Source organism: Miniopterus natalensis, chromosome 3, assembly GCF_054644295.1.
Source record: "Miniopterus natalensis isolate mMinNat1 chromosome 3, mMinNat1.hap1, whole genome shotgun sequence".
NCBI classification, from domain to species: domain Eukaryota; kingdom Metazoa; phylum Chordata; class Mammalia; order Chiroptera; family Miniopteridae; genus Miniopterus; species Miniopterus natalensis.
The window spans coordinates 91,921,847-91,949,757 of NC_142083.1; the positions used below are offsets into that span (position 1 = coordinate 91,921,847).

At 49.1% G+C, this 27,911-nt stretch overlaps 1 protein-coding gene, 1 non-coding gene and 1 pseudogene across 3 annotated transcripts in view; 1 reads left to right on the forward strand and 2 right to left on the reverse strand.

Moving 5' to 3' along the window:
- Positions 1-50: 50 nt before the first annotated feature.
- On the reverse strand, positions 51-12,305 carry LOC107535822 (transmembrane emp24 domain-containing protein 9-like; annotated as a pseudogene).
- Positions 6,623-6,780, reverse strand: LOC148093557 (U1 spliceosomal RNA). Its single transcript, XR_015714299.1, has one exon. It is a non-coding gene; the product is annotated as a U1 spliceosomal RNA (small nuclear RNA).
- Positions 12,306-13,496: 1,191 nt separating the features above from the next.
- The window catches only part of SRL (sarcalumenin), a 40,721-nt gene continuing 26,306 nt past the window's right edge, over positions 13,497-27,911 (forward strand). The window contains exon 1 of one of the 2 annotated variants that reach the window (XM_016211345.2): positions 13,497-13,657. In XM_016211345.2, coding sequence (XP_016066831.2) covers positions 13,597-13,657 — 61 coding nt within the window. In that variant the 5' untranslated portion in view covers positions 13,497-13,596. The remainder of the gene's footprint in view (positions 13,658-27,911) is intronic. The other variant, XM_016211346.2, reaches the window with a different exon arrangement.

Sequence of the window (27,911 nt, forward strand, 5' to 3'; positions counted from 1 at the left end):
TGGCCAGGTGCTGGGCGCGCCGCACGGGGTCCATGCAGTTCCTGAGAGGGTCAACAGAGAGTGCGGGCGACCCAGCACACCTGGTCCTGCCACGGCGGAGGCTCCTCCTTCTTCCGGTGCCGCCCCGGACTCTGCAGTTTCTATAGGCCAAAGGCGGGGCTTAGGGTGGGGCCAAGGAAAGTCCCCTTCCCCGGATCGGCAGCGGCGCGCCAGGAGGCCGTAGGCTGTCACCCAGCAGGCAGCGGAAGTCGGGGGTGCGGCCCCTGGCCCCGCCCTTTTCCGGAGTCCCACCCTCCCGTCCGCCGCTTCGGCGCGCATGCTCTTTGTCACCCCAGGCCATCTGGCGCGCCGTCCTCTGGCCCCGCCTCCGCTCCCGCGCCGGGAGGCGCGCTCACGTACGCCCCGCGCGCAAGCGCTGCAAACGTGCGGCTCCAGCGTGTCTTCCGCGCGGAGGCGCTCGCCGACTTCCTTCCGCAGCGGCCAGCCCAGCCAGAGGACGCGCAGTGTGGCGCCAGGCGGTGGAGCCCGCGCTGTCGGGAGGAAGTCCGGAGCGGCGCACACGTGACTTACGACGATCTGGAGGCCGCGGTATAAAATGTGGCATTAATTTTAATAACGTTATTAATTTTAACACAGAGTATCCGAAACATTGTTGTGTCAGCACAAATGAGGAATGTAAGAAACCACACGCTAGACGCTGGGTGTCCTCGCCTCCGCCATGGGTCCAGGGCCCGGTCAGTGGCCACTCGTGGAGTAGCGCAGGTCCAGCCCTGGGAGCACATGGTGGTTAGAAAGTGCACAGTGTCCTGCACCAGGGCAGGAATAAGAAGTGGAGAAGATGTGGGAATGTTACGGAACTCATGGGGTTTGCTGCTTGGGTTGCTCTACTCAAAAAGGACGGGGGGGGGGGGGGTTATCCTGAGGTAGTTTTATTTACTTGCAGCAAGTAAAGGAGATGGGGTTCATATCCAAAGATGTGCCACCTTCAGGGGAGGCTTGGCCATTGCTTGTATACACTATTTGGTCAATTGTATGTTGACTTCTTTGAAGTTGGCTACTTTCATTCCTTGATTTCCTGTTTGCTCATCCAGTTTACAGCTGCAGCTACAAAAGACTGTGCTACATTTTAACATTTAGCAAGAAGTAACATTTAGAACTGGCCAGACCTTGAGACCCTTGTCCTATCTAACAGGAAGGGGTTCATAGAGGATTTCCTATACTAAGAAGCTTGGACTTTATTTTTTGTGAAAGGGAGAGGGGTCTAGGAGAGACATGATGAACCCAACACTTAACAAAACCATTTTTAAAAACCTTTCTTTGCTTAGTTGATGTGGCTCAGTGGTTGAGCATCAACCTATGATCCAGGAGATGGAGGTTCCATTCCCTGTCAGGGCACATGCCGGTGTTGTGGGCTCGATCCCCCAGTAGGGGGCGTGCAGGAGGCACCCTATCAATGATTCTCTCATCATTGATGTTTCTTTTTCTCCCTCTCCCGCTCTCTCTGAAATCCATAAAGACATATTTAAAAAACAAAACAAAAAAACCAACCACCCTTTCTTTGAAGTATTTACTGTATAATGTACATTCAGAAGAGGGAGCATAGTTTGTGTTTAGTTCTGTGAATTTTCACAAACTGAATATACAACCATGTAGCCAACATCCCACCAAACCCTCAAGTAGTTTTGTCACCAGAAAGGGGACCTGGCCCTTGAATTCATGCAGGAAAAATTTCACAGCATGAGTCCAGATGACTATGAGGGAACGTTTATTAAAGCTGGGGACAGTAAAACAAGAAAGGGCTTAGCATAGAAGAAGCATCAGGAGAGCCTAGGCTGGGCTGCCTTAGCTCTCTGGGAGTTCAGAGAAAAGGGGACCTTGGGAACTGTTTCAGGGTTTAGCAGGGGACGAGCTGCCGCTGCCTATTGCTCCCCTGGTTGCAAGCCTCGTGGGATATTTTAGAGTCTGGGAGATGCACGCCTGTGGGGGAAGAAGTGGAGAGAAGAGGGGAAAGGGAATGATGGGGGCTACTCCCTAGAGGGAGAGCACACACTATGTCCTTTGTCTTGACCATTTTATCTCTTTCAGGCAGGAATCTTAGGGGAGGTCTCTGGGGAAGGTTTTAGCAGAATATTCATAACTTTTCTAGGTATACTTCTTCAGGGTCGTGGTCTTCACTGATTGATCAGTGCCAGGGCAGGGGGTTGTTAGTCACTGCAGTTCATCCTGGTATCTCCTGCCTGGTTTTACTGCTTTTCTGCATCTGGAGCTGAAATATGACTGAGGCCTAGATGTTATCTCTAGGGAGGTAGCCTTCTGTATCTGCTGCAAATTGCTTGGTCAGTTTGTTCAACTATCTGTCTATTTCCCTATTCCATTTGTCCTGCCTTACTGGCCTGTCACAGTTTGTCTTTTAAAACTTTTTTTTAAAATTTGGGAATAAATAGCCTTAGCCACTTTGGCTCAGTGGTTAGAGCATTGGTCTGCGGACTGAAGGTCCCTGGGTTTGATTCTGGCCAAGGGCACATTTGGTTGAAGATTTGATACCCGGCCCTGGTTGGGGTGTGTGCGGGAGGCAATCAATCAATGTGTATCTCTCTCACATCGATGTTTCTTTTTTTCTCTCTCTCCCTTCCACTCTCTCTGAAAAACAATGGAAAAAATATCCTAAAGTGAGGATTAAAAAAAAAAAACACCTTAAAAAAAAATTGGGAATAAATATAGAAATGTGCCCAGCCAGGCATGGCTCAGGGGTTGAGTGTCGACCTAGGATCCAGGAGATAGGGGTTAGATTCCCAGTCAGGGCACATGCCCGGGTTGCAGGCTCCATCCCCAGCAGAGGGCATGCAGGAGGCAGCTGATCAATGACGACTCTCTCATCTTTGATGTTTCTATCTCTCCCTCTTCCTTTTTCTCTGAAATCAATAAAGATGTATTTATATATATAGAGAGAGAAATGTTCTAGGAGGTCCTGTGTACCCTTCACCTAGCCTCTCCCAGTCCTAACATTTTGCATACTTAAAGTACAACTTAAAACCAGGTAATTGCTATTGGTACAGTCCACGAGAGTTATTAAAATTTATACTACTTTTCCATGCTCTCATTTATGTATGTGTGTACATAGTTCTGTACCATACAGTGCACCAGCAATGTATCAGAATTAGAGTTGCTCTGCATCCTCACCAACACTTGATATTGTCAGATTATATTCTTTTTAAAATAGCCATTCTGGTAGATATACAGTGGTTTTAATTTTTATCATCATAGATTAGCTTTGCCTCTTTTAGATGTTTATACAAATCATATAGTATGTAGTTGACCCTTTAACAACATAGGTGGTTAGTAGCGCTGACCCTCCATGCAGTCAGAATCTGCATACAACTTTGACTCCCAAAAACTTAACTATAGTCATCCCTCAGTATCCATGGGGGATTGATTTTAGGAACTCCCCCAACCCCCTCCATGGATACCAAAATCTGAGGATACTGAAGGCCCTTATATAAAATGGCGTAGAACAATGCATGCAATCAGCCTGCTGCATCTATGGACTCCCAGCCTCAGATCAAATAATGTTTTTGATCCAGTGTTGGTTGAATCAGAGGGTGTGAAGCCCAGGGATATGGAGGGTCAATGGTATATCCATTGAAAAACATCCTCCTATAAGTAGGCCTGCATTGTTCAAACCCATATTGTTGAAGGGTCAACTCTATATACTCTTTTCGTCTGGCTTCTTTTGCTCAACATAATGTCTCTGAAATTCATTTACATTTTTGTGTATATCAGAAGTTTGTTCTTTTTTTATTGTTAAGTGTATTCCACCGTATGACTATGCCACTATTTGTTTAGCCATTCACCTGGTGATGGAATTAGATTGTTTCCAATTTATGGCTACTGTGGATGTATTTTAGTGGACACTACCCCCCAAATCAATTGTGGCAATTTGCCCTGTGCCACCAGTGTGTGAGGTGCTAACGTGGACGTAGAGAATAAGATACATCCTAAGCACGTCCCATTGACCGTCTTTGGTGGTGGTTTCTTTGGGAGGGGGTTGGACATTCTTGGTACCCGGTGGCCTCCTTGTGCCATTTTAAGGGTCTCTGTTAGGGATAAGACTCCCAGGAAATGTCTGCCTTCTCCCATGTTCTCGAGGATGGTTACATTATGCTGTGTCGTTTTTCAGAAGAGCCTCAGAAGAAATTCCTGTAGAGTCTCCATAGCAGAAATCATTTTACTTCTCCCGAGCAGTTGGTTTGTTCTTATTTTAAGGACGCTGTGAATTGGCAAGTGATCAAGTTACACACATGTGAGGGAACTTATGTATGTAGTGCTGTTTGCTTTTGAATCAGCTTTGTGAATGGCTCCATTTTGTGTGCCTGCTCTTGTGTGGTTTTCTTCTGTTACTTCTAATTCTTGCTTTCTTGCTGTACTTTATGAGTACTGGGAAGCCACCTTTATGCTTTTGTGGCACGGGGCTAGGTTATAATAAAAAAATTTTCCGTGGCCTGGCCGGGCGTGGCTCAGCGGGGCCTTCCGGTGACCTTGGCCTCCTTATTGGTTGATTAACTGGCCTCATACAAGTATGTAAAGTACATGCAAATCCTCCAGCTGCCTCTTGGAGCTGGCTGGCCGCATGGTCCTTAGCCTTATATTTTTGTTGGTTCTGGCTCTACCCTGTTCCACTAGAGTCCATCCCACTGTCCCTTCTTTATCCAGCTGCCCCTCTGTGTTTTCCTGGATGCTGCTGTCCCTGTGGCATTTGTCTTTTTCACTCCTCTTTTTTTTTGTGTGTGTTAATCCTCACCTGAGGAGATATATATATATATATATATATATATTTTTTAATATATCTTTATTGATTTCAGAGAGAGGAAGGGAGATAGAAACATCAATGGTGAGAGAGTCATTGATGGCTGCAGCCCGCAACCCGGGCATGTGCCCTGACTGGGAATCTCCTGGATCCTAGGTCGGCACTCAACCGCTGAGCACGCCGGGCTGGGCCCGAGGATATTTTTTTCCATTGATTTTTAGAGAGAGTGGAAGGGAGGGAGAAAGAGAGAGACAGAGAAGCATTAGTGTGAGAGAGACACAACAATTGGTTCCCTCCCCCATGCTCCCCAGATGAGGCTGGCCAGGGATGGAACCTGCAAGTGAGGTATGTTCCCTTGACCGGGAATCAAACCTGTGACCCTTAGGTGCAGAGGTTGATGCTCTAACCACTCAGCCATACTGGCCAGGGTGTGTCTTTTTCACTCTTGAGTTCTGTATGCCCTCCTGTGCCCTAAAATCCTGGGCTAGGATAGGGTTAGCACCATCCCCTGCCTTGGTTCCCTCTCTTCTCCTGCCCTGCTGAGCTGCAGGTTTCTTCTGTTGATTGACAAGAGCACATGCTGACCTAGAGAAGGACATAGGACTGGGGGCTGCAGGGCATGACCAGCCCTAAATCTCATAGCTGTATAAAGGAATGAGCTCCCAAGCCTGCTGTCCCCTCCCACACCCCTGGTGTTGAAAAGGACCTAAGAGTTACAGCTGCAGAGTTTCTTTCTTTCTTTTTAAATAAAGTTTTTTTTCATTGATTTCAGAGAGAGGAAGGGAGAGGGAGAGAGAGATAGAAACATCAATGATGAGAGAATCATTGATCAGCTGCCTCCTGCATGCCCCCTGCTGGGGATCAAGCACAAAACCTGGCCATGTGCCCTGACCGGGAATTGAACCGTGATCTCCTGGATCCTAGGGCTATGCTCAACCACTGAGCCACGCCAGCTGCAGAGTTTCTTGACTTAGGGTCCCCAAGTCACATGTCTCCCTGGGTGCAACCCGTCTCAGTGGACAGCCTCAGAATCAAATTAAAGAGGAAACAGGAAAATGATTTGAAAAGACTGCAGATATTGGACATGTACCAGAGATTAGTTTGTTGATACTTGTCTCTCTCACATTGCCTCTTGCCCTGTGAGAGATACAGAGGATGCTCTGAAAATTCCAGTTGCAAAAAGAATTGGTGGAAATCTCCTGTTCCCTTGTAGGTAGACGGAAATATCAGTGGGTCTGGCCAGGCACTGGGGGCGCGTGGGGGGCTGCTTATTTGAGATTAAGGGAGAGATGGTCTCCATTCCCCACAGGATCCTCATAGTGCCTGTTCCTGGCTGTGGGAGAAAGTTGAGGTGGCAGGTGGGGAGATCAGAGCACTGTGGCTGGCTCAAGATTTTACATCGTATTCAAAACAGCAGAGGTGGTATTCTCTGGTAGTGAGTTCCCAGTCACTGAAGGTATTCAAACAGAGGCTGGATACATATCTGTCAGAGTTATAGTGGAGGAGATTCCTGATGTGGGTGGGAATTTGGGTCCTTCTAAGGTAGGTGACCTATAATTACTAAGATAAATGGGAAAATACACTCCAAAGAGTTACTTGCTGCACTGCGTTAGTGTTGAGTGTAGAGTGGATCCAGACAGAGGCCTGCAATGTCAGGGTCCCACTTGGTTTTCCCAGCCCCTTGAGGAACTGTTTGAGGCATGGATTAATCTAGCAAGTCAGTTGCTAAAAGCAGGACCAAACCATAGGAACTATGTGAGGGTGAGGACCCTTAGGCTGAGGACTCTGGCAGCTTCTGTTTAATTAATTAATTATTTTTAAAGCACGAACACAGTCCCCCACTACCACAAATTATGCGTGAGTTTCCCACACTTGGGAAAATCACAGGGGGCAGCACATCCAGAGTGAAATGGATAAGCCTCGCCCTGGGAAAACCACCTTCGTGATCATGGTATCTCCCTTGCAAGGTACAGCCTCTGTTTATCACTGAGCTGGGGAAAGGGGAGGTCTTTGCCCTGGGAAAGGGGCATGGTGGTGGTGAGTGATGTTGGATGAAACCAGTGTGGAGATTTCATAGGCTAAGTGAGTCTGTTTAAGAATTTATGACCTGAGAGTTTATCTTCAGTTGAGTCTACCCTCATTTTTAATCTCTCTTATTTTCTGAACAGAGCCTTTGTTTATTCATTTAAAAAATTACGGTAAAAATACATATATATATACACATACACAACACACAACACACAACACACACACACATATATATATAACATAAAATTTACCATTTTAACCATTTTTCTTTTCTTTTTCTAAAATATGTCCATTGATTTCAGAGAGAGGAAGGGAGAGGGAGAGAGAGAGAAACATCAATCATGAGAGTCATTGATCAGCTGCCTCCTGCACACCCCGTGCTGGGAATCAAGCCTGCAACCTGGACATGTGCCCTGACTGGGAATTGAACCGCTATCTCCTGGATCATAGGTCGATGCTCAGCCACTGAGCCACGCTGGCCGGGCTTAACCATTTTTAATGTACAATTCAGTGTCATTAAGTATATTCACAGTGTGTGCAACCATCACCACTTACATTCATCACCAGAACTTTTTCATCATTCTAAGTAGAAACTTTGTACCCATTAAATAATAATTTCTGTGCCCCTTCCCTTCCCCAGTCCCGGGCAACCACCATTCTACTTTCTATTTCTATGAATTTGCCTATTCTAGGTATCGCATATAAGTGAAATAATATAATACTTGTCTACTGTAGGCTGAATTGTGCTCTCCCCCAATCCATATGTTGAAGTCCTAACCACCAGTACACCAGAATGTGATTGTGTTTGGAGATAGGGTCTTCACAGAGGTAATTAAGGTGAAATGAGGTCATATAGGTGGGTCCTAATCTGATATGAATGGTGTCTATGTAAGAAAAGGAGATTAGGACACATAACACAGACTGAGAGATGAACATGTCAGGACACAGTGAGAAGGTGGCCATCTGCAAGCCAAGGAGAACAGCCTCAGTAAAAAAGAAACCTACCCACACCTTAATCTTGGACTTCCAGCCTTTAGAACTGTGAGATGATAAATTTCTGTTGCTTAAGCCCTGCAGTCTGTGGTATTTTGTTATGGCAGCTCAAGCCTGCTAATACCTTGTACTTTTGTAACTGGCTTTTTTTCACTTAGCATAACATTTTCAAGGTTCACCCACGTTGTAGCATGTATTAGAATTTCTTTTTTCTAAATGGCTGAATGATATTCCACAGTATGGGTAGACCACATTCAGTTTATCAGTTCATTTGCAGATGGACACTTGGGTTGTTTCCACCTTTTGGGTATTGTAAATAATGCTGTGTTGACCATGGGTGTACAAGGATCTGTTTGAGCCCAAACAAGATATATTTACTTATTTATTTCTTTTAGAAGTCTATTTTTTTTTAATTGGGAAACCAATGTAACAAACCTAGGCTTATTGAAAATGAAATCAGTAACTAAGACTCTGCAGTCCCCATCCCGAGCCAGCACTAAGACCTCTGCTTGCCCTGAGCCCAGTTCCTCAAGCCCCAAAAAGGACAAGCATGTGAAGAACCCAGGGTCAACTCAGGCTACTTTCCTACATTGTAACCCCCCTATTCCACCCTCAATTGATACCCCCATCAGCAGGCTGGGTTTAGGCCCAAGGAGGGAACAGTGAGATTCTCAGGGTGGCAAGGAGTCACAGCTACACCACAACCTGCTCAAAATCCCAAGTTAGCAAAGGAGCCAAAGAGAAAACTGGCTTGCCCATCTACTCCCCTCCCTCTAGCCATTCCAGACAACAGTCTCACATCCCTAATCAGTAACACTGTGATTCTGAGGTGCCAGTGGGGCTCTCAGTGGCTTCAACAGCCCCTAGGAGATTACTGCAGAAGGTTCAGAGCCCAGGGGACAGGGCAGGCATTTGCCCCACCACCTGCTCAGTATTAGCCGGCCAAACTGCTTCCCTCAGCTTGTGCCTGGGGTGCATGTGACCCCTCTCCCTTCCAGACCATCCATGGCTGGGAACCAGTCCTCCTGCCAGAGAAATCAGTTCCAGGAGGCCCCTTCTCCCCCAACCTGGGAGGAAGGAAGGCGACACCAGCTTCTTGACTTCAAAGAAGCTCTTGAGATGTTGCATCTGCCAGACACTGATGGCTTCTAGGATGACGGTCTACAGAATGGGCCACAACAGCATCCGCTGGTTGGTGCTCTTGCTGGTCTGTCAGCAGCGCTCCTCTCGCCTCCGCTGGTAGTTCTGTTCTTTCTAGATCTGCTCCACTTGCTCCATCAGCTGTCGCACTTGTAGCTGCAATTCACTCAACTTGTCTTTGGCACTAATTTCTGTAGTCATTGGTGTGTTCACTCACCCAAATGTCCAGATGAACTCTCAACATGCCTCCAGCAAAAAGGGAATACCAGGTGGAATTAGAATGAAGGTAGATCTGATGCTCACTGGGTTATGGGACATGAAAGTGAACCTGCCTTCAGAGCCACACTGCCAGGCCAGAATGGCCTTGTCTTCTGGGTCCTTCACCTCCACGAACATGCCAAGCCCAGGGGTGGGCGGCTGGTACTCTTCCCGCTGCTTGTTATACAGCTGCGTCTGGTAGTTTTCTATAACCTTGGTCTTGCCTGGAACCTCCTCAATAAAGCACTTCTCTGTCTCCCTGATGTGAAAGTAGAGTGTGCCTCCTGGGCCACCACACCTCAGGGGGAACCAAACAAGTTATTTCTAAATCAAATGCAGTTAACCCTTTCAATAGTGCTGGGCTCACCTTTTCCCTTCCTGCCTGGGTTGGGGTTTTGTGGCTTTTTCTGACCTTTTAGCCTGTGCCCTTTCTTTGTCCCCATTCCTCCTCCACAGCCCTTCACCCCTTCCCCTGACATGCTGCTTCCTCTCTTTGCCTGATGGTGTTCACTTGGACTGATGGGAAACGTCATGGGTTTTGTGAGTCAGGCAGATCTGGGTTCCAATGAAGGCAACTCCGTTCCTTATTGGTGATGTTGCACTGATCACTTCAGCTCTGAGCCTCGATCTTCTCCTCGCAAAGTGGTGATGTGTCCCCACCTCTTGTAGCATGTGAAGTACTCAGCACAGAGAGGATGCTTCATTTACTTGACTTTCTTTTCTCTTTATGACCATGTGCTACCTCCTCCCCTCACATTGGCCTCTCTCCCCAGCTGTGAACGTGGATTGGAAGACTCAACATTGTCATTAGTCAGGATTCTCCCGAGAATCAGAACCAATAGGATGTGTTTCTATAGAGAGAGGTTTGGGGCCTGGAACGTCTGAAATCCACAAGGGAAGCTGGCAGACTGGAAATTCCAGCAAGTGTTGATGTTGCAGTCAGAAGGCACTCTGAAGCAGAATTCCTTCCTACTCATGGAACCTCAGTTCAACTGATTGGATGAGGCCCACCCACGTTAGGGAGGGTGATTTGTTTTACTAAAAGTCAACTGCTTCAAATGTTAATCATGTTTAAAAATGCCTTTACAACAATATCCGGACTGATGTTTGACCAAACAGCTGGGCACCATAACCTAGTCAAGCTGACATAGAAAATTAACCATCGAAACTGGTAACTTGCCGGTGCTCTTCAAACTGATCTATAGGTTCATTGTAATGCCAATTAAAATTCAAGGAGGCTTTTTATGGACATGCAAAGTAACTAGAGTAGTCAAAACAACTTTGGAAAAGAAGATCAGAGTTGAAGGATTCACATTACCTGATTTCAGGACTAACTAGGAAGCCGTGGTGATCAAGACAGTGTGGTATTAGTGAAAGGATAGACACATAGATCAATGGAACAGAACACAGTCTAGAAATTGATTCACATGCAGTGGTTAATTAATTTTTTAAAAAGATGCAAAGGCAATTTAGAGGAGAAAGGATAGTCGTTTCAACAAGTGGTGCTGGAACAACTGGATGTCCATATGTAAAAATCAAAATTTCTGTATTTTGCAACATTTTTTATATTTAAATATGTTTTATTAATTTGAGAGAGAGAGAGGAAGGGAGAGTGAGAGAGAGAATGAAACATCAATGAGAGAGAAACATCGATCAACTGTCTCCTGCATGCCCTGCCACTGGGGATCAAGCCTGCAACACGGGCATGTGCCCTAACCGGGAATCGAACTGGTGACCTCTCGGTGCATGGAACAATGCTCAACCAACTGGACCACACCAGCCAGGGCTGCAACATATTTTTTAAAATTTCACAAAATGGATCATAGATCTAAATGTAAAACTTAAAACTATTATACTTTTAGAAGAAATCTTGTGACCTTGGGTTAGGAAAATAATTCTTCAGTATGACACCTGGAGCATAATTCATAAAAGAACAAATTGATACATTGGATGTGATAAAAATTAAGAATTTTTGCTCTTTGAAAGACAAGTGAATAAAAAGGCAAGACACATACTGGGAGAAAATATTTACAAAGATATAGCTGAAAAAGGGCTTGTACCTAGCATATATAAAGAACTCTCAAAACTCAATAAAAGAAAACCCATAAAAAATGGGCAAAAGCTTTCAACAGGCATGTCACAAAAGACACACCAAATATGAACATGGAAACAGTCAATAGGAAGATGGAAATTAACACTACAATGAGATATCACTACACACCTATACAAATGACTAAAATTTAAAAGACTGACCATATCAAGTGTTGGCAAGGACGTGGAGGAACTGGTAGTGGGAACATAAAATGGTACAATCGTCTTCAAATAAAGTTAGACACCCATGATGAGACCCAACCATTCCACTCCTAGGTATTCACCCTAATGAAATGAAAGCATATGTTCATACATTTAATTGTAGACAAATGTTTATACCAGCCGATTGGTAATAGCCAAAACTTGGAAACAACCTAAATGACTCTCAACAGGTGAATTGATAACAGATTGTGGTACAGCAAATCCTCACTTAACATCATGAATAGGTTCTGTGACTTTAAGTGAAACAATATAGTCAAACTGGTTTTACCATAGGCTATTTTGTGTGTGAACACTGGATATTTTATTAAGAAATTCCCCTAGCTAGTTTGGCTCAGTGGTTAGAACGTTGGCTTATGGACTGAAGGGTCCTGGGTTCGATTTCGGCCAAAGGCATGTACCTCGGTTGCAGGCTCAGTCCTCAGCCCCAGTTGGGGCGTGTGCTGCCAGCAACCAATCGATGTGTCTCTCTCCTTCCCTCTCTCCCTCTCTCTCTCCCTTCCATTCTCTCTGAAAAGCGATGGAAAAAATATCCTCCAGTGAGGATTGAAAAAAATTTAAAAAAAATTAATGAGAGGCCCTGGCCATGGCAGGGAGCCAGCTAGAAATCATGGGCAGCATTTTCTCATGGTCTTGGGACCTGACTCAGGCTGGGATATTGAAGGAGAAGCCCTCTGGTTTGACATATATTACGCCTTTCCCCGCTGAGGGTGCTGGTCTTCTGAAGGCCCTGCTTGTGATATGGCAAAGCCAAAGCTCCATCCCAGGACATCTTCTACCACATGGATCAGATTAGAGTACCACAGGCTAATTGATATAAACAAGAGTTCAGTTCCTAGGGCATCTCATCAACATTATAAGGAAATGAAGTTGAACAAAAAATAACATTACTCGAGGATGTGCTGATGTCCACACAACGGAATACCACTCAGAACAAAAATGAATGAAATACTGATACCTGCTACAACATGGATAAAGCTCAGGATAATTATGCTGAGCGAAAGAAGCCAGATATAAAGGGATCATGCGGGCATGATTCCATTTATATAAAAATCCAGGAAATGCAAACCAATGGTAGTGACCGTAGATCACTGGGAAGGGGTAAAGGGAGGCACTGTGAAGGGACCAAAGGAAAATTTGAGAGTGAGGAATTCACTCGTTATTTTGATTGTATCTGATTAGACATCATTAAAGCTGTTTAAAGGTAAAGCACACAGAAGATACCTAATCGATTCTTGTTCCTTTCCAAAGTGCTGATTGCTATCTTAGAGTTTCACCCTCCCCTAGACAGACTAGCCCGTGTCTGCTTTCCCTCGGCTTTATAGAACTGGCTCTCAGGGGCTGTCACATGCCCTTAGGAAAACTGCATCAAATAGCACATCGAGGAGGCGACAGAAGGTTTTGGAACCCCTGCGCCACTGGAAATGGATCCCTGTCCCTGCACGCTCTGACTTACATCACATCATCAGATGCGCCTCTTAGCTCCCCCTTTTCCCCCTCCCATTGACATTCTGTCTCATCCAGAGGTCTGGGAAGGTAGGCTCCTAGCCACTGATCTCAAAGGTCATACATTGAGGGTTTTCCTTAACCATTAGAGCTTTACTTTCCCGACCTTTGGGGAGGGGCTGAAACGGATGTCTGTGGTTCTCAAACAGGGTCCCTGTTGCTGGGCCCTTCAAACTCACTTGTTCAGAAAACTGAAACATGTCAAGGTCATTGACTTGCCTCAGACTTTGGATCAAGTTAGTGCAAATACTGGGAAGACTCAGGTCCCAGACCTAACTCAAGGGACGTCCCACTTTTTCCTCCTGCTACCCCCTCCCGTGACCCACATCATGTGACCTCAGGGCTGCTAGGGGAGAGCCGGGCTCTGCCTTCTGGGGCCTGGCAGCTGGCACAGCAGTGGCAGAGCAAGCCTCCTCTCAGCCTCACAGGGTCAGCGCTGCTTCCCCATCACGCCCGCCCAGTTGCCCTAGTGACTGTGTGACCCTTCTCCCCCGCCCACGCTGCCACCGGCCCTATAAATAGAGGCAAGGAGCAGCTGGGCTCTCTTGGCAGTCACCATGAGGGCGCTGGTTCTGCTCTGTTGCTTTGTGGCGTCGCTCCTGCTCCCAGGACAAGCAGGTATGACCCCACCCCTGTGGGCCAGGCCAGACTTTGCCCCTGCCTGTGGTGTGGGGGGCTTGGGCAGTACTTGGAGAATGAGCCTTCTGTGGCTCCTGGGGCTGATGGCTGGTCTCATCTTGTCCCCATTCTGTCCCCGCCGGGATCCAGGAGAAAGAACTGGATGTGGAGGGAACCTGAGAGAATTCTGGGGGCTCTCAGGGAGGCCAGAGGAAGCAGAAGTAGTGCACTGAGAGGCACAGGAAGGGCGAGGCCTGAGCCAGGGGCCAGAGAGGAGGTCTGGCCAGTAGATGCTGGGAAGAGGACCTCAACATTCAAGACTAGAGGAGCCTCCTAGCCATACAAAATAACCTGATCTTGGAGTGGGAGGGACCCCTGGAGGTCACTGAGTTGACCCTCTCTTTTGGTGGAGATCTGGCAGGGGGCCTGGCTTTGCATGATTGAGGACAGGGGACCACGCTGGGCAGAGCCGGGGGTGGATATTCTGGGGAGCAGTGAGATAGAGTGGGGGTCAGTTCGGGATGAGATTGGAGATAGGGTTGGGGATTAGGTTGGAAACTGATTTGGACAGTTCAGAAGAGGAACGGGACTGTTCTGGAGTAGAACTGGGCTTGGCTGGGGCTTCGTTAGAAGCGACTGGGGGCCTGTGTGCCATGGTTTCCCTTTGACATCTCAGCACTATGTGGCAGAAGCGGCTCTGGTTACAGCATGGGGGTTATTTATAGGTGTGGAGGGGATACCAGAGCATTTTGCCACCTCTCTGTTCCCAAGATTCCTGGGGCTGGGTTTCCCTTGGAGATGCTTTGGGGTGCTCCGGGGGCCCCCAGGAATCTGAGACTCTGCTTTGTCTTTTTATGACTCTGTAGTCTTCATCCGCACAGGGGACTGTGGGGGCCAGAGCCCTAACCTTTTTGATCTTTGAGGTTCTGACTTTTGAGGTCCCAGTCCCAGCCAGGAGAGCAGGCGGCAGGGGCAGCAGAAGCCATTACTTTGGGAGTTAGAAACCAAGGTGGGGGGCTCCAGCTTTGCATGTGCTGCTGGGCCCTGCCCTTGTCTGCCCTTGAGTTAATTTGGGCTCCGTGGGGCTGCAGTGGCTGGAGTGTCGAGGATTCCAAGCGGCTGTCAGGTGGCTAAGTATGGAAACAGCTGTGTAATTGGATCCTGAGCCCCGAGCCACTGCCACCCTCTCCCCTTCCCAGCCCCTCCCCTGCTCCGCCCAGCCCCAGCTGCCACCTCTTTGCTTGCACATAACAGGCCCAGGAACTTTTAGCCTTTTAGGGACATCTTTTATCTTTCCTCCTGACAAGGGGACTGGACATCTGGAACATTCCACAGGTCTCACTGGGGGAATCTCGTGGTGGGGAAAGGAGGCAGTCAGGTGTTTTGTGCAAAGATCCTCTCTGCATGCTTCTTCCTTCCTGGACTCTGAGGTGTGTCCTGGCGCAGCTCCCAGGGAGGGGCTGTCCACCAGTGGGCAGGGCTCCCTCCTTCCTCTCCCTGCTCACACTTGGGCTGTGGGTTCTTACCCATGTGGATTTGATCACTACTTCAGTTGTAGGCTGTGTACCTGAAAAGAGGCCTTCCTTCTGCATCCACTGGGAGGTTCCAACCATAAGGGTGGCTTCCCGCCACACCCATAATGACAGTCTTTCCTACTGGTTGATTTTCTCCTAGTATTGTGCCACCCAGTAAGTGCCACCCTGCCCACAGACAGCAGCTTTGCTCCTGGACTTCCCCCCCTCACCACTGGCTCCTCATTTCCATGCCCATGTTGCTTGCTCCTCGATGGGTGGCAGGTGTTCTCTCCACCTTCCCATTCCTGCTTCCTGGGGGGGGGGACCCTACAGAGTTGTCCTTCCTTCTTTTGTCCTCACGTTGCTCCCATGGCCCTCTGGGCGGGAATGATGGCTCCGCAGCATCCTCTTCTCATTCCCATGTGAGGAACCAAGCTGCCCCCCAGATGCCAGGACATAGATGGAGCCACCAGACCCCCTGACCCCAGTCCTTTGTAACCACCAGGGTCCTCCTCTTCGTCTTGGGGACAGGCTTGCTCAAGGACAGGGGAAAGCAACCTTGAACTGATTTGCTCTGTCTCCTCATTGTCTAGGTAAGGGAGCAACAGCCAGAGGAATGAAGAGATGTGTTCAAGATTAGACAGTGAGTTAGTGACAGGCGCACCCAGCCTAGAGCTAGTCTCATCCTACCTGGGAGTTCCCACCCTCCCTTGGCCTCCCTGAACTACTCTGCCTGTCAGGGCCTGTGAGGGGTGGTGGAGAGGTTGCCCAAGGGTAGCTTCCCTCAGGATGCAGGACAAGACTGATGCCATTGGTCCTTTGACTTCTCGGAGGGTGGAGTCGGGTGGGGGAGCTGAGAAAACATTTCTTTGGGTTTAAGCCATTGGCATTCACCAGGCTGAATTTGGGACATCTTTGCTTCCTGCTGCCTGCTAGAAGCAGAGAGGTCGGGGACAGATGGGTGGGTGTTTGTGCATCCCTTGTCCTCCAGCCCAGTTCTGGTTGCAGGTGTGCAAATCTGCTCTGCCCCCCACCCTAAAATCCCAACGGTGAGAGGTTGGTGCATGCTGGGGCTGACCCACTCCTCCACGACAGATGAGGGTGCGTGGTGACCACCAGGAAGTGTGCTCTCCCAAGACCCCGTCCTCGCCCACCTCAGGCTGGTTATTTCTGGAAAGGGGCCCATTCACGTTCCCTCAACAGGGCCATGCAGCAGCAGTTATGATCCACCATGGGGAGGGCTGCTGAGAGAAAGTCATGAGCTCAGGGGTCCTGGGGAAAGAGCAGACCCCAAAGACTTCCCAGCCTCCTGCAAGCTGTGTACCCAGCAGGCTCCTGATTCCTAGCTCAGTGCAGCTGGGTAAACCTCCAGGGAGCATCTAGTCTGAGAAGTGCTAGTCTGGGATTTGCTAATGGAAGTGTCCTCCCAGTTGTGGACACCTTGCTTGGTGGCCCGTGAAAGGGCATTTTGGAAATGCTGATTTTGCCCCATGTCTGGATGGGACAGTGAAGGTCACATAGCTAGTTCATGGTAGGGCCGGAGCTGGAATTCAGGTTCCTTCATTTGTCGTCCAGTGTTCTTGGCCATTTACACACTCAGAAGGAGGTCCCCATGAAGCCAGATGCATCCACCTGGCTGTTTGGTGCTCACTTAGATGTGGTGGTCTGGGACGGAGCCTTATGGACACAGGAGGATGATGGTTGTTCCTCCTTTGTCTCGGTCTGAGGGACTGAGGACAGGGCCTAGGTGCTGTGCCTCCTGACCTGGAAAACAACAGTGGTGGCTGGGGGCATCGGCTGGGGTGGGATCTAACACTGTGGGATGCTGGGCTTAACTCTCTGTCTTGGGCACCTTCCTTGCTCCAAATCCAAATCCAGACCCACTGATGGCACAAAGCCTCCATTTAAATATTACTGGAGTATTTGAAGACTGTTCATTTGAACACCTTGCCACATTTCATCATTCATTCATTTATCCCAAATTTATTACGTACCTACTATTTTTTAGGTGTGGTCCTGGGGGAATTCAGATAGGCATCTTATCCTTGGTGAGCTTACAGTTCAGTAGGGGAAACGGTGTCTTCTGCCTTAGGGCTGTACACGTGAAAATCAGACAAACTGAGATTTTTATTTTTATAATATATTTTTACCAATTTCAGAGAGAGAGGAAGGGAGAGGGGGAGAGAGATAGAAACATCAATGATGAGAGAGAGTCATTGTTCGGCTGCTTCCTGATCGAGCCCTCAACCCGGGCATGTGCCCTGACCGGGAACTGAACCATGCACGATCTCAAGGATCATAGGTCAGTGCTCAACCGCTGAGCCATGCCAGCTGGGTGGGGAGGTTATTTTTAACTGAGAGGATCAGGAAATGTTTTATAGATGAGGGGACGTTTGAGCTGGATCTTGAAGAAAGTAGATTCAGACATGAAAGGATGGAAGGAAGATAATTCCATGTGAGGGAACAGGGTGAGCAAGCTCCTGGAGCCAGGAAAGAATGGAGTTCTGGGGAAAATCAGGAAGGACACATTGTTCTGCCTGGGATGAGGGCAGGCAGAGAGCAGTGGGAGTCATGGGGAATCTCTCTGGAAGGCGAGGTTGGGGCCTTGAGTGTTGGGCTGAGGACAAGGGCTTTGCTCTGTGGGCAGTGGGTGACCACTGAGGGCTTTGGAAGAATACATCTGGCAGTTGTTTGTAGGGAGGAGTGAAACAAGGGGAGACTGATTAGACAACCATGTCAGAAATGCAAGTATGAGGGTGTGAGCTCGGGTGAGGGAGTGGAGAGGAGAGGCAGACCCAACAGAGCTGGGCGAGAGTCACTGCTCAACTTGGAAGCCAGGTAGGAAGGAGTCCTCTTGGGTTTAGTGCAGGTCACGTGATCTCCCCAGAAAAGGAAGCATGGAACGTAAAAGAACAGATTTTAAAAGTTTAGCCTGGGTCATTTTGAATTTCTGGTGCCAGTTGGAGATATTTAGTTAGAAAAGGGGGATTGGAGCTGAGGGGAGAAATCAGGCCTGGGGATCCAGAAATGAGATTCGTTTGGGTCAAGATGAGGGTGAGGCTGTGAGACTGCTGAGGGGGCTGTAGATTTGGGGAGTGGGAAGAGAAGGAAGATAAATGGATTTCAGGAAGAGACAGCTACCCGGAAGCCCAGGGAAAGGGTGGGAAGTCAGTCCCTGGCAGATTATGAGGGGCCATGTGTGTTTAATGAGCACATGGAGGAAGCAGCATATTCAGAAGGTGAGCCTTTTTGTTGTTGTTGTTAATCATCACCCGAGGATATTTTTTCCATTGCTCTTTAGAGACAGTGGAAGGGAGGGAAAAGAATGGGGGAGGGAGAGAGAGAGAAACATTGATGTGAGAGAGACACATCGATGGGTTGCCTCTCTCATGCGCCCCAACTGGGGCTGGGGATTGAACCTGCAACTGAAGTACATTCCCTTGACCAGGAATCAAACCCTCGACCCTTCATCTGTGGGCTGACTGCCGCTCTAACTACTGAGCCAACCAGCCAGGGCCAGGAGGTGAGACTTTTAACACTGAATTTGGGAGGGATAGAGGACAGTAAGAGTGAGTGGGGGTAGGTGAGTTTGTGGAGGTAGAGAATTTTTTTTTTTAACACTAGAGAAGATCAAGTGTGTTTGTGGGCCAATGAGGAGGGGGTGAGGAAGTGACTGAGATGCCAGATGCTTGAGGAGGGTGGACGAGATCTGAGATAGTTTTCAGGGACACAGCACTGCGGATCCCTCAGAGGGATACCACAAAGTCGAGGTGAACTCAGTAGCCCTGGTACCAGCTAGGGACCTGAACTAGTAGGGATCCTGGTCTACACAGGGGATTGCTACAGATGGCCTAGGGCCACAGAGAGGAGGGAACCAGACTGATGTTCCCATGAACCTGTGGGTGGAAAGGGAGCCGGTTACTTGGAGTTGTCAGGTACTGAATGTAGGGCCAAGATCAGAGCCTGGTTCCCAGTGCTGGAGAAACACTGGGCAGAGCCTGAAAGACCTGAGGCCCAGGGACAAAGTCGGTGAGTCAGCAGTTTACTCACAGTGAATGTTAGTCTTATGTTGGTGAGCCTGCTCCACAAGCCAGGTGCTGTAGAGAACAGGACAGAAGACACCTAAGGCATTCATTCAGCAAGTGTCCACTGGGTCTAAATGGGTAAAATACTGGGTTTAGACTCCATTGGGATTAGTGACTGTAGTGGAAGCTGGCATGGAGGAATGTGGCCCGAGTTTCCCGGGTGACGACCTCGGTTCTCCTTCCTTGTGGAATGGAAACCGCCCAGGCTCAAGTTCCCTCCTAGGTCTTTTCCTGGCTGTGAGGCCTCCGCTTCCCTCCCCCGCAATCAGCTTGGCTCATTTTGGGATGAGGGGACTGAGCGAGAGGAGCAAGTTGAGTTGATAGGCTGGCTCCTGTTCTCTCACCACCTGCTCTGGGGGTTCAGGCCCCTCAAAGCTGCTCACCTGCCTTCTCAAAGGCCTTTCAGGACCTGAAAGCTAGAAGTCTATCTTCAGACTCCCGCATCAGCCCTGTTGGGCCCTTTTCTCCCTCTTAGTGGTTCCCTTCCCTTTCCCCACACTGGCCCTGCTCTGTCCCTCCTCCTAAGACATGCCAGCAGCAAAGTCCCTGAAACTCACTCTAATGAGGGCCAACGGTTCAACACTTAAATTGTCACTTTCCCAAATTACTTTTTCTTTTAAAGGAGTCAGAAGATTTTAGCTCAGGAATGCATATCTGACGTGGAATTTCCCATTGCTTTGGTGGGCAAGGTCTTACCCAAAGCCCCTAATGACAGCATTGAGACAATAAATAGTCCACTCCATCTGAGCACAGAGGAGCTGAGCTATGGAGTGGGGCTTTCTCCACCAGGTCCTGAAAGAGTGAGTGCATAAGTGGCCGCATGAGCTGGAGCCACGATGGGCACAGCTGTAGGCCTGCCAAACTGCGCTTGCCCAGTGCTCTGCAGGCCCCAGGCCTCTCTGCTCACCCCCAGCCCTGGTGTCCTCAGCAGGAGGCGAAGGGGGCCACATAATTTGGCAAATGAGATGGGCCAGATTTAGCTGAGTTTTTGGAGACATTCTCCTGGTCTGCATCACATGTGCTGTCGTCTTTTCTGGGATCAGGAAGTTCTGTCCCATCATTGGTTTCATCCTCATACCTCTCTAGCCCCAAAGGTGTTTTTTGGCTCAGAATCAAGGTCCCAGGCACCCCTTCGCCCAAGAGACATGCCTGTGCTTGTCACTCCTCCTTCTCCCTCACAGAGGTCTCTGGAGCATCAGCAGCCTCTTAAATTCCCCCACTGTTAGGAATTCAGCCATTCACACCCTCATGAGGGCCTAAGCAGCCTCCTCTCCCCCAGCCTCCAGCTCTTCCCCAGCTGGTGTGAACGGGAGGCTGCCACATGCTGCCCAGGAGGTGCATGTGCCCAGACGCCTGATTCTGAAGAAGGCCTGAGGTGCCCGTGTCAGCTCCTGCCTGGCTGTCTCAGGAGCCTGTTTCCCTTGGGATCATGTCATTGGGACCACAGGAAAGCATAGTCGCTGTGGCTCCATCCAGATCCAAATCCTGGGGCCCAGAAGGATTTCAGGTGGGATGTTGGCCCAGGTGGGGCAGGCTCCCCAGGCTCCTTGCAGGGGTGTGAAGGGACCATAAGAGGCTTTCTCCTTTGACTCTTGGGTGCCCTCCCCCAGGTCCTTGTCCTTCACAACCTTGAGAGCACTTGGTCCTCTAGTCCTCTGTCAACTCAGAGTGACAAAGGGCACAGAATGAGTGTGGGCTGGAAGGAGAGCTCAGTGCAGAGTCCTGGAGAAGTGGGAGATGTGGCCGTCCCTTGGGAGCCCGCCCTGGGTTGGGGAACCAGGATGGGATCATGATTGGGGTGAGGGGCAGTATATGATCAACAAGAGGCAACACAGACTGGGATGCAGCAGGATCTTAGAGGGAGAAGAGTGGGAGGTTGAAAGGGGCAGGAAAGATGAGATGACGCTTCCTTTCTGAAAGGCCCAGCCCTTCAGCCTGAGGCCACACTGTGCCCCTTGTGAGGTCCTGGCCAGCTACACTGTGCAGGTAGGAACGAGCTATGTCTCTGCCTCCAGGAGTTAGCCTTCTATTTGGGGAGATGACACACCCTGAAAAAAATGTAACTAACACCCCAGCAGCTCTGGTTGGAGTTCAGAGGAGGGCTGGAAGGTCAGCCTTGTGGAGGGGCAGAGTTCCCACTGAACTGGGTGGAAGGCGACGATCACTGGACTGCAGCTCCAAGAAGACAGAGGCTGTATATTTGTTTAATTTACTCACTGCTGCATCACCAACACTTAGCACATGCTTGGCTTATTGAAGGATCTTAATGTAGATGAACGAGTAGATGATTTGTGCATGCAGAGCTAGAAGAGCATCTGAAATGGTGATCGAAGCCAGGAATGAGAAAGCTCAGAGCCTTCACTGGCAGGGACAGGATGAGACCAGCTCCTATTGGGGGAGATCAAACTACCCTGATGGGTCGCGCCCTTTGCAAAGGGCCTTGAATGCTGAGCCAAGTGGCTCTCTCCCTAGGACCACAGCATACCTAGCCTGTTCCCCTTGTGGCTAGCTCCTCCCCCTTCTCCTCCCTCTTAGATATTTTTGGATCCTTCTAGAGCAGGACTATATTCTGAGCTCAAACAGGTGCAGGCAAAGCCTGGCCTGGAGTTATGGGCCCATAGGAAGTGAGTTGTGCTGGGAGCTCAGCCCAGAACCATGCCAAGGGAGAGCCCTGGGGTTTGGGAGCCCCCTCCCCACCACCACCTGGTCACTGCCAAAACTGCAGCCCCTGGTCCTCCTCCAAGTGGCCATTCTGTTAGGACCTCAGCCAGCTCTGTTGTCTCCCAGAGACTTTTCCCTAGATGACAATAGGTAGAGACTTGATAAACCTGTTGCCTTGGAAACTGTCTCTGATGTGCACCTGAATCCATAGCTGCCTTCCCTGGGCACCTGTATCTGCCAAAGAGGCTTCTAGTCACTTTGGTGGTTACTAGGGTTTTTTTTGCATTTCCTCCTACCCTTTATTCCAAGTCTTAGATTGTAGAAGATCACTTATTTCTCTAGCTATCCCAGAAGTTCAAGACACCAGGAGTCGCCCTAGCCAGTTTTGCTCAGTGGTTAGAACACTGGTCCTTGGACTAAAGGGTCCCTGGTTCGATTCTGGCCAAGGGCATGTATCTTGACTGCAGGCTTGATCCCCAGCCCCAGTCAGGGCGAGTTTAGGAGGCAACCAATCGATGTGTGTCTCTCACATTGATGTTTCTCTCTCTCTTTCTCCCTTCCATTCTCTCTGAAAAGCAATGGAAAAAATATCCTTGGGTGAGGGGGGGAAAAAAAAAGACACCAGGAGTGATCCCTGGGATCCGGGGAGGCATCTGGAAAAATTAGGGAAGGTTCACAGTGCTCGGCGTTGTGCGGGGGAACGCATCCTGGCCTCAGATGCCCAGCAGAGTGGGCTTGGGTGCAAGCCGTGCCGGTGGTGAATGCGCCTCTTCCTGCCATCTTTTCCTGCCTGGGCTTCCTTTCTGAATTAGTGGCTAGGTTGCAGGCCTCTGTACTCAGACCCCCTCACCCGGCTGCCCACTCAGGAGCAAAGCGACCAGCAGGGCTGGGGTCGGCAGGCATGCTGGGCCTCAAGAACAGAGCAAGTGCTGGCTTTGTCACACACTCGCCACCAAGCCCCTTACCATCTTCACACCTGTTTGTTTGCCTGTGAAACAGGGTAATACTTTGCCCTATTTACAGCATAGGGTTGTTATGTGACTAAGATAAGCAAATGGCTGTGGGATGCTTAAAATATTTTCTGATATCAGATACTTTTTAAGGTTAAAAGGACTATGACAGTAATTACAGGCTATCACTGCTGTCAGTACTGCTGTGGCCTGACATCTGCCACCAGTTTCCTCAAATATCATGAAATATGAACAACTGGGGGAATCCATCTACATAGCTGCCCCTTCTCAGGACTATTAAATCCTCGGGTTTCTCTGTCCTCAAGGAGCTTACAAACCAGGAGGGGAGATAGTCCCTGCTCATGATATGAGGAGGGAACCATATAAGGCAGGTGTAATCAGGGGCTAAAAATAAGTAGCCTAAGAGTGCAGAGAAACGGGGAGCCGTGGGGCAGGATGGGGCCTCAGGCTGGTGAAAGCGACACCTGCTTAGTGTGAGGTGGGTCGGGAAGATTTTGTAGGTGTTAGTTTCTATATTATTTTCTTGGGTCTGCCATCACAAATGACCACAAGCCAGGGGACTTAAAATAACAGAAATGTATTCTCTTACAGTCTGGAGGCTGGAAGTCTGAAATTAAGGTGTTGGAAGGGTTACGTTCCCTCTGAAGGCTCCAGGGGAGGATACTTCTCGCCTCTTCCATCTTCTGATAGATCCTGGCAGTCCTTGGTTTATAGATGTGTCTCTACAGTCTCAGTCCTCATGTGGCCTCTTCTCTGTGTGTCTCTGTGTCCACTCGTCTTTTTATAAGGATACCAGTCATTGGACTTAGGGCCCACCCTAACCCAGTATGACTTCATTTTAACTAATTACATCTGCATAGAACCTGTTTCCAAATAAGGCCACATCCTGAGGTTCTGGGTGTCCGTGAACCAGATATCTGATATAAAAAAATTGGGGGGACATCCTTCATCATGACAGTTCCTTAGCCTTGGACCCAGATTGTTTGAGCAGTTGTTGGCTCTGAGTATGTAGTTCTCATCTCTCTCCTGGATGGTAGGTAGTCTTCTACTGGGCACAGATGACACCTGTTTCCTTGGTCAGCTCTGGACCCATGGTCCATGCGATTGCCCCAGCAGCTAATTTGGAGCTCTGCTGATACACCCAGGGCAAGTGTGTTGAATGAATGGGTAGACAGCTGGCCAGGGGCAGGGAATTCCAGGAGCAGCCGCCTAGCCTAGTGGTGATGCTGGGGAGAACAGTGGGGAGAATTTTCCAGCTCCCTGTTGGGTGTGCTCAGGTGCAAATCGAGTTGGAGCTGGCACGTGCTGAGGGCAGGGGTGTTTGGTTCCCGGCTGGTTGTGTGATAGAGCAGTGGACTGAGAACCCAGAAATTGAGGCTTGGTGTGCTGTGCGACCTTAGGCCCAGCTCTTTCATGTGTGCCCCCCACACCCAGCCCCTCACAGTCTCCTGCCCCAGCAACAGCGCACAGAGGGAGGGTCAGCAGGACACAGGTACCTCATAACACTCTGCAGAAGCCATTTGGAAAAAGATCTTCCAAGTGAATCCTCTGCCGAATCCATGAAAGGTTCGCATCTTGACATCACTACCTTTCTGTGCTCCCCTCTCCAGCAACAGGAGCCCCCGACTGGAAGGGTGGGTGTCTGGGTCTCCTCATGGTGGAATTGGGGGTCCCCAATCTGGAGTCTGGGTTGGGGGCAGCTGTGGAAGCTGGTGGCTGCGGCTCTGTTGCACACTCTGTGGTTTGTCCCAGTTCTAGAGGAGAATAGGGGTGAGGGGACAGGTGTCCAGGGCCTTCTAGCCTTTCCAGAAATGCTCAGCAGTGAATCCAGTCCGCACTCCTCAGCCTGGTGTTCCACGCACTCTCCTCTGCCCGGTTCGTCCCCCCTCCTGACCATGGCCACTGCTCCCTACACACACTTGGTTTGGCCTCTGCAGCCTCGGTGCCCTACCCCCCACCCCCACCTCCAGGAGCTCCAACAGTGAAACCCTGGGTCCCATGCTTGAGACTCTGCTCTCTGCTGCCAGGAGTGGTCTCTTCATTCTGCGCCCCTCCCCTCCAGTTAGATGCTAATATCTTTAAGGGGAGGCTCTTAAATGCAGGAATCCCGTTCATGGTCATCGCAGCAACCTTCTGAGCTGGCGAGGCAGCTACTTCTGACCCTTTGATCTCATCCCAAAGAAATAGGCCTGAGCAGGCTAAATGACTTGGCCCAGGATACTTCTCTGGTTCTGAATCCTGGTCTTGAATCTCCTCTCTCCTGGAAGGAGCTCTTTGCTATTAAGTTGAGAGAAGGCCTCATATTTTGCCACCATCAGCCAGCCAGCCATCTATCCAATGGTTATTCTAGATGCTGGGAAACCAAATAAGTAAGCTGTATAATTTATTAGATATTTATGGGTGCAATGGAGAAAGAGATGAGAGAAGGGAGATGGGGAAAGCTGGTTGGAAGACAGCATCACCAAGTGGCCGGGAAAGGCCTGGCAGAGGTTTTGGAGAAAGAAAAGAATTAAAGACACTTTGGGTTTTTTTTTAAACAGCTTTATTGAGATATAATTCACAGACCAGTAACTCACCCTTTTAAGTTTAATAATATTAAGAATATTGACTATTGTACAATTCAGTAATCTTTATTGTGTTCACAAATATATGCAACCATGAGCAAAGTCCATTTTAGAACATTTACACCATCTCAAAGAGCAACCCTGTGCCCACTTAGCAGCCACTCCCCATCTCCCCCACTCCCACCCCCAGCCCCTGGCAACCACTAATCTCTATCGATTTTCCCATTCTGGACATTTCATATCAATTGAATCATACACGATATGGCCTTTTGTGACTAGCTCCTTTCGCTTAGCGTAACGTCTTACAGGTTCATCCACATTGTAGTATGTAACAGAACATTCCTTTTTATGGCTGAATAATATTCTATTGTAGGTATAAACCATGTGTTTGTCCATTTAGCCCTTCATAGACACTTGCATTGTTTCCATCTTTGGCTATGTGAGTGGTGCTGCTCTGAATATCAGTATACCTGTTCTTATGTGCAGATATGCTTTGGGGAGATTTTATCTTAACATTAGAAATACCTTATATTTTTCTAGGACTGACTGTATGCTTTCAGAATTCCATCACATGTTATCTGAACCTCCCACTACCTAGCACATAGTAGGTACTCCATCAATAGCAATGACATGAAGGCACAACAGACCTGGAGGTGGGCAGGGAGGGTCTTTTTCTTTTCTCTTTTATTACTGATGGAACAGAAACAGAAATGCTCAAGGTCCCACTGTTGCTTAGGGGGGTAAACTCAGACTCCTGGCTCTATTCTCCTCTTCCTTCCCCAGAGTCACAGGTCCTCAGGGCTGCCCCGCCATGGTGCTCCACAGGGCAGCTCTGGCTGACCACCAATGTTTCCTTCCATGGGCAGGTTGTGCGAGGGCCTCCCACCACTGTCTGCTCCTGCCTCGTTGTACTCTCTTGGAATATCCCCTTGCAGCGTAGCAAGGCCAGCTAGACACCAGACCTGTGATGTCCCTAGAGCTGATGGGCTTCAGTCCTTGTTGGCTGCCTATGACTTTGGAGGTGGACCATAGCCTAGGCTGGGGGGCTGAGGCAGGCCTGCTACAGCCTCCTAAGGTGGCCTTTGCAACCAGTAGATCTCTGGGGATGGGTACAATTTGACTCTCATGGTCAAGGCCCAAGGATGGTGTTTCCCAGATACTAGCGTGTGTGAGAATCACCTGAATGCTTGTTAAAAGGACAGACTCCTGGTTGGAGCATCAGTCTGCACACGGAACAGTCGAGGGTTTGATCCCCCATCAAGGGCACAGACCTGGGTTGCAGGTTTGATCCCCGCCCCGGGTTGGGGCCTGTGTGGGAGGCAACAGATTGATGTGTCTCTCTCACATCCATGTCCCTCTCTCTATTTCTCTCTCCCACTCCCTCCCTGTCTTCTACTCTCTCTAAAAATCAATGGAAAATATATCCTCAGATGAGGATTAACAAAAAAAATAATAATAAATTTTTTTTTTTTTAAAAAAGGGCAGACTCCTGAGGCCTCACTCATCCTGGGTGCAATTCCGAGGGTCTGTGGAAGGGACACAGGGATGGAAGATTTTAAACTAAGCTCCTCTGTGATCTTTTTGCACATAGCCTCAAGTGACACCTTGAGCCATACCTTCAGAAGGAATGTCCCAGGGCGGGAGGCTCCTCACTGTTAAGTGCTCTCAGGGTGTCCAGCAGATATTTCCTGTATATGGATATTTGTCACGCACATGCTGGACACCCATGATCCCACTGGGGACAAGCCACGGCTGCTAGCCTCAGGGACCTTATTATTCATGGAGACACAGGTTAAAAGAAAGGCTGTCATATAGGGTGACAGATGCTGTGGGAATACAGAGCAGAAGCACCTCAGAACTGAGGGGTCAGGAGCAACCTCACTGGGAATGGGCCGAAAAGCTGAGATCTGAACTGTGAGCCAGAATTAGCCAGGCCCAGGATGTGGGGGAAGAAGAACAAACTGTGTGTGGTTGACTCTCAAGGAGACTGACTGGAAATCCACACGGACTAAAAGGATTTCTAAAAGAATTCTGCAGGTGGTTGTCCTGTGAGTCCTGATGCTCAGAACGTTTTTAGGGACACAAAGAGGCATTGGTCCAACCTCTTGTCTTGAAGGAGATGCCGACCTAGAAGGGAAGCTAGGACACAGGCACACCCTGTGGAAGGTCACAGCCGCACAAGACAGGAGCTGTGTCATTTGGCTCAGTGTGGATGGTCACAGACACTGAGTCAGTTGATGTCAGCAAGGGGACTTGTGTGACCTGGAAGGGTGAGAACCGGAAGGCATCACAAAAGATGAGAGGGAACAGGTGAGGCTGGAGAAGCAGGAAGGCGTCCTAATGTAGGTGGTGGGGTGGGCCATTGGAAGACCTATTAATGGGTTGGATTGTGTCCCCCTAAAAGATATGCCTAAGTCCTAACCCCCAGAACCTCTGAATGTGACCTTATTGAAAATAGG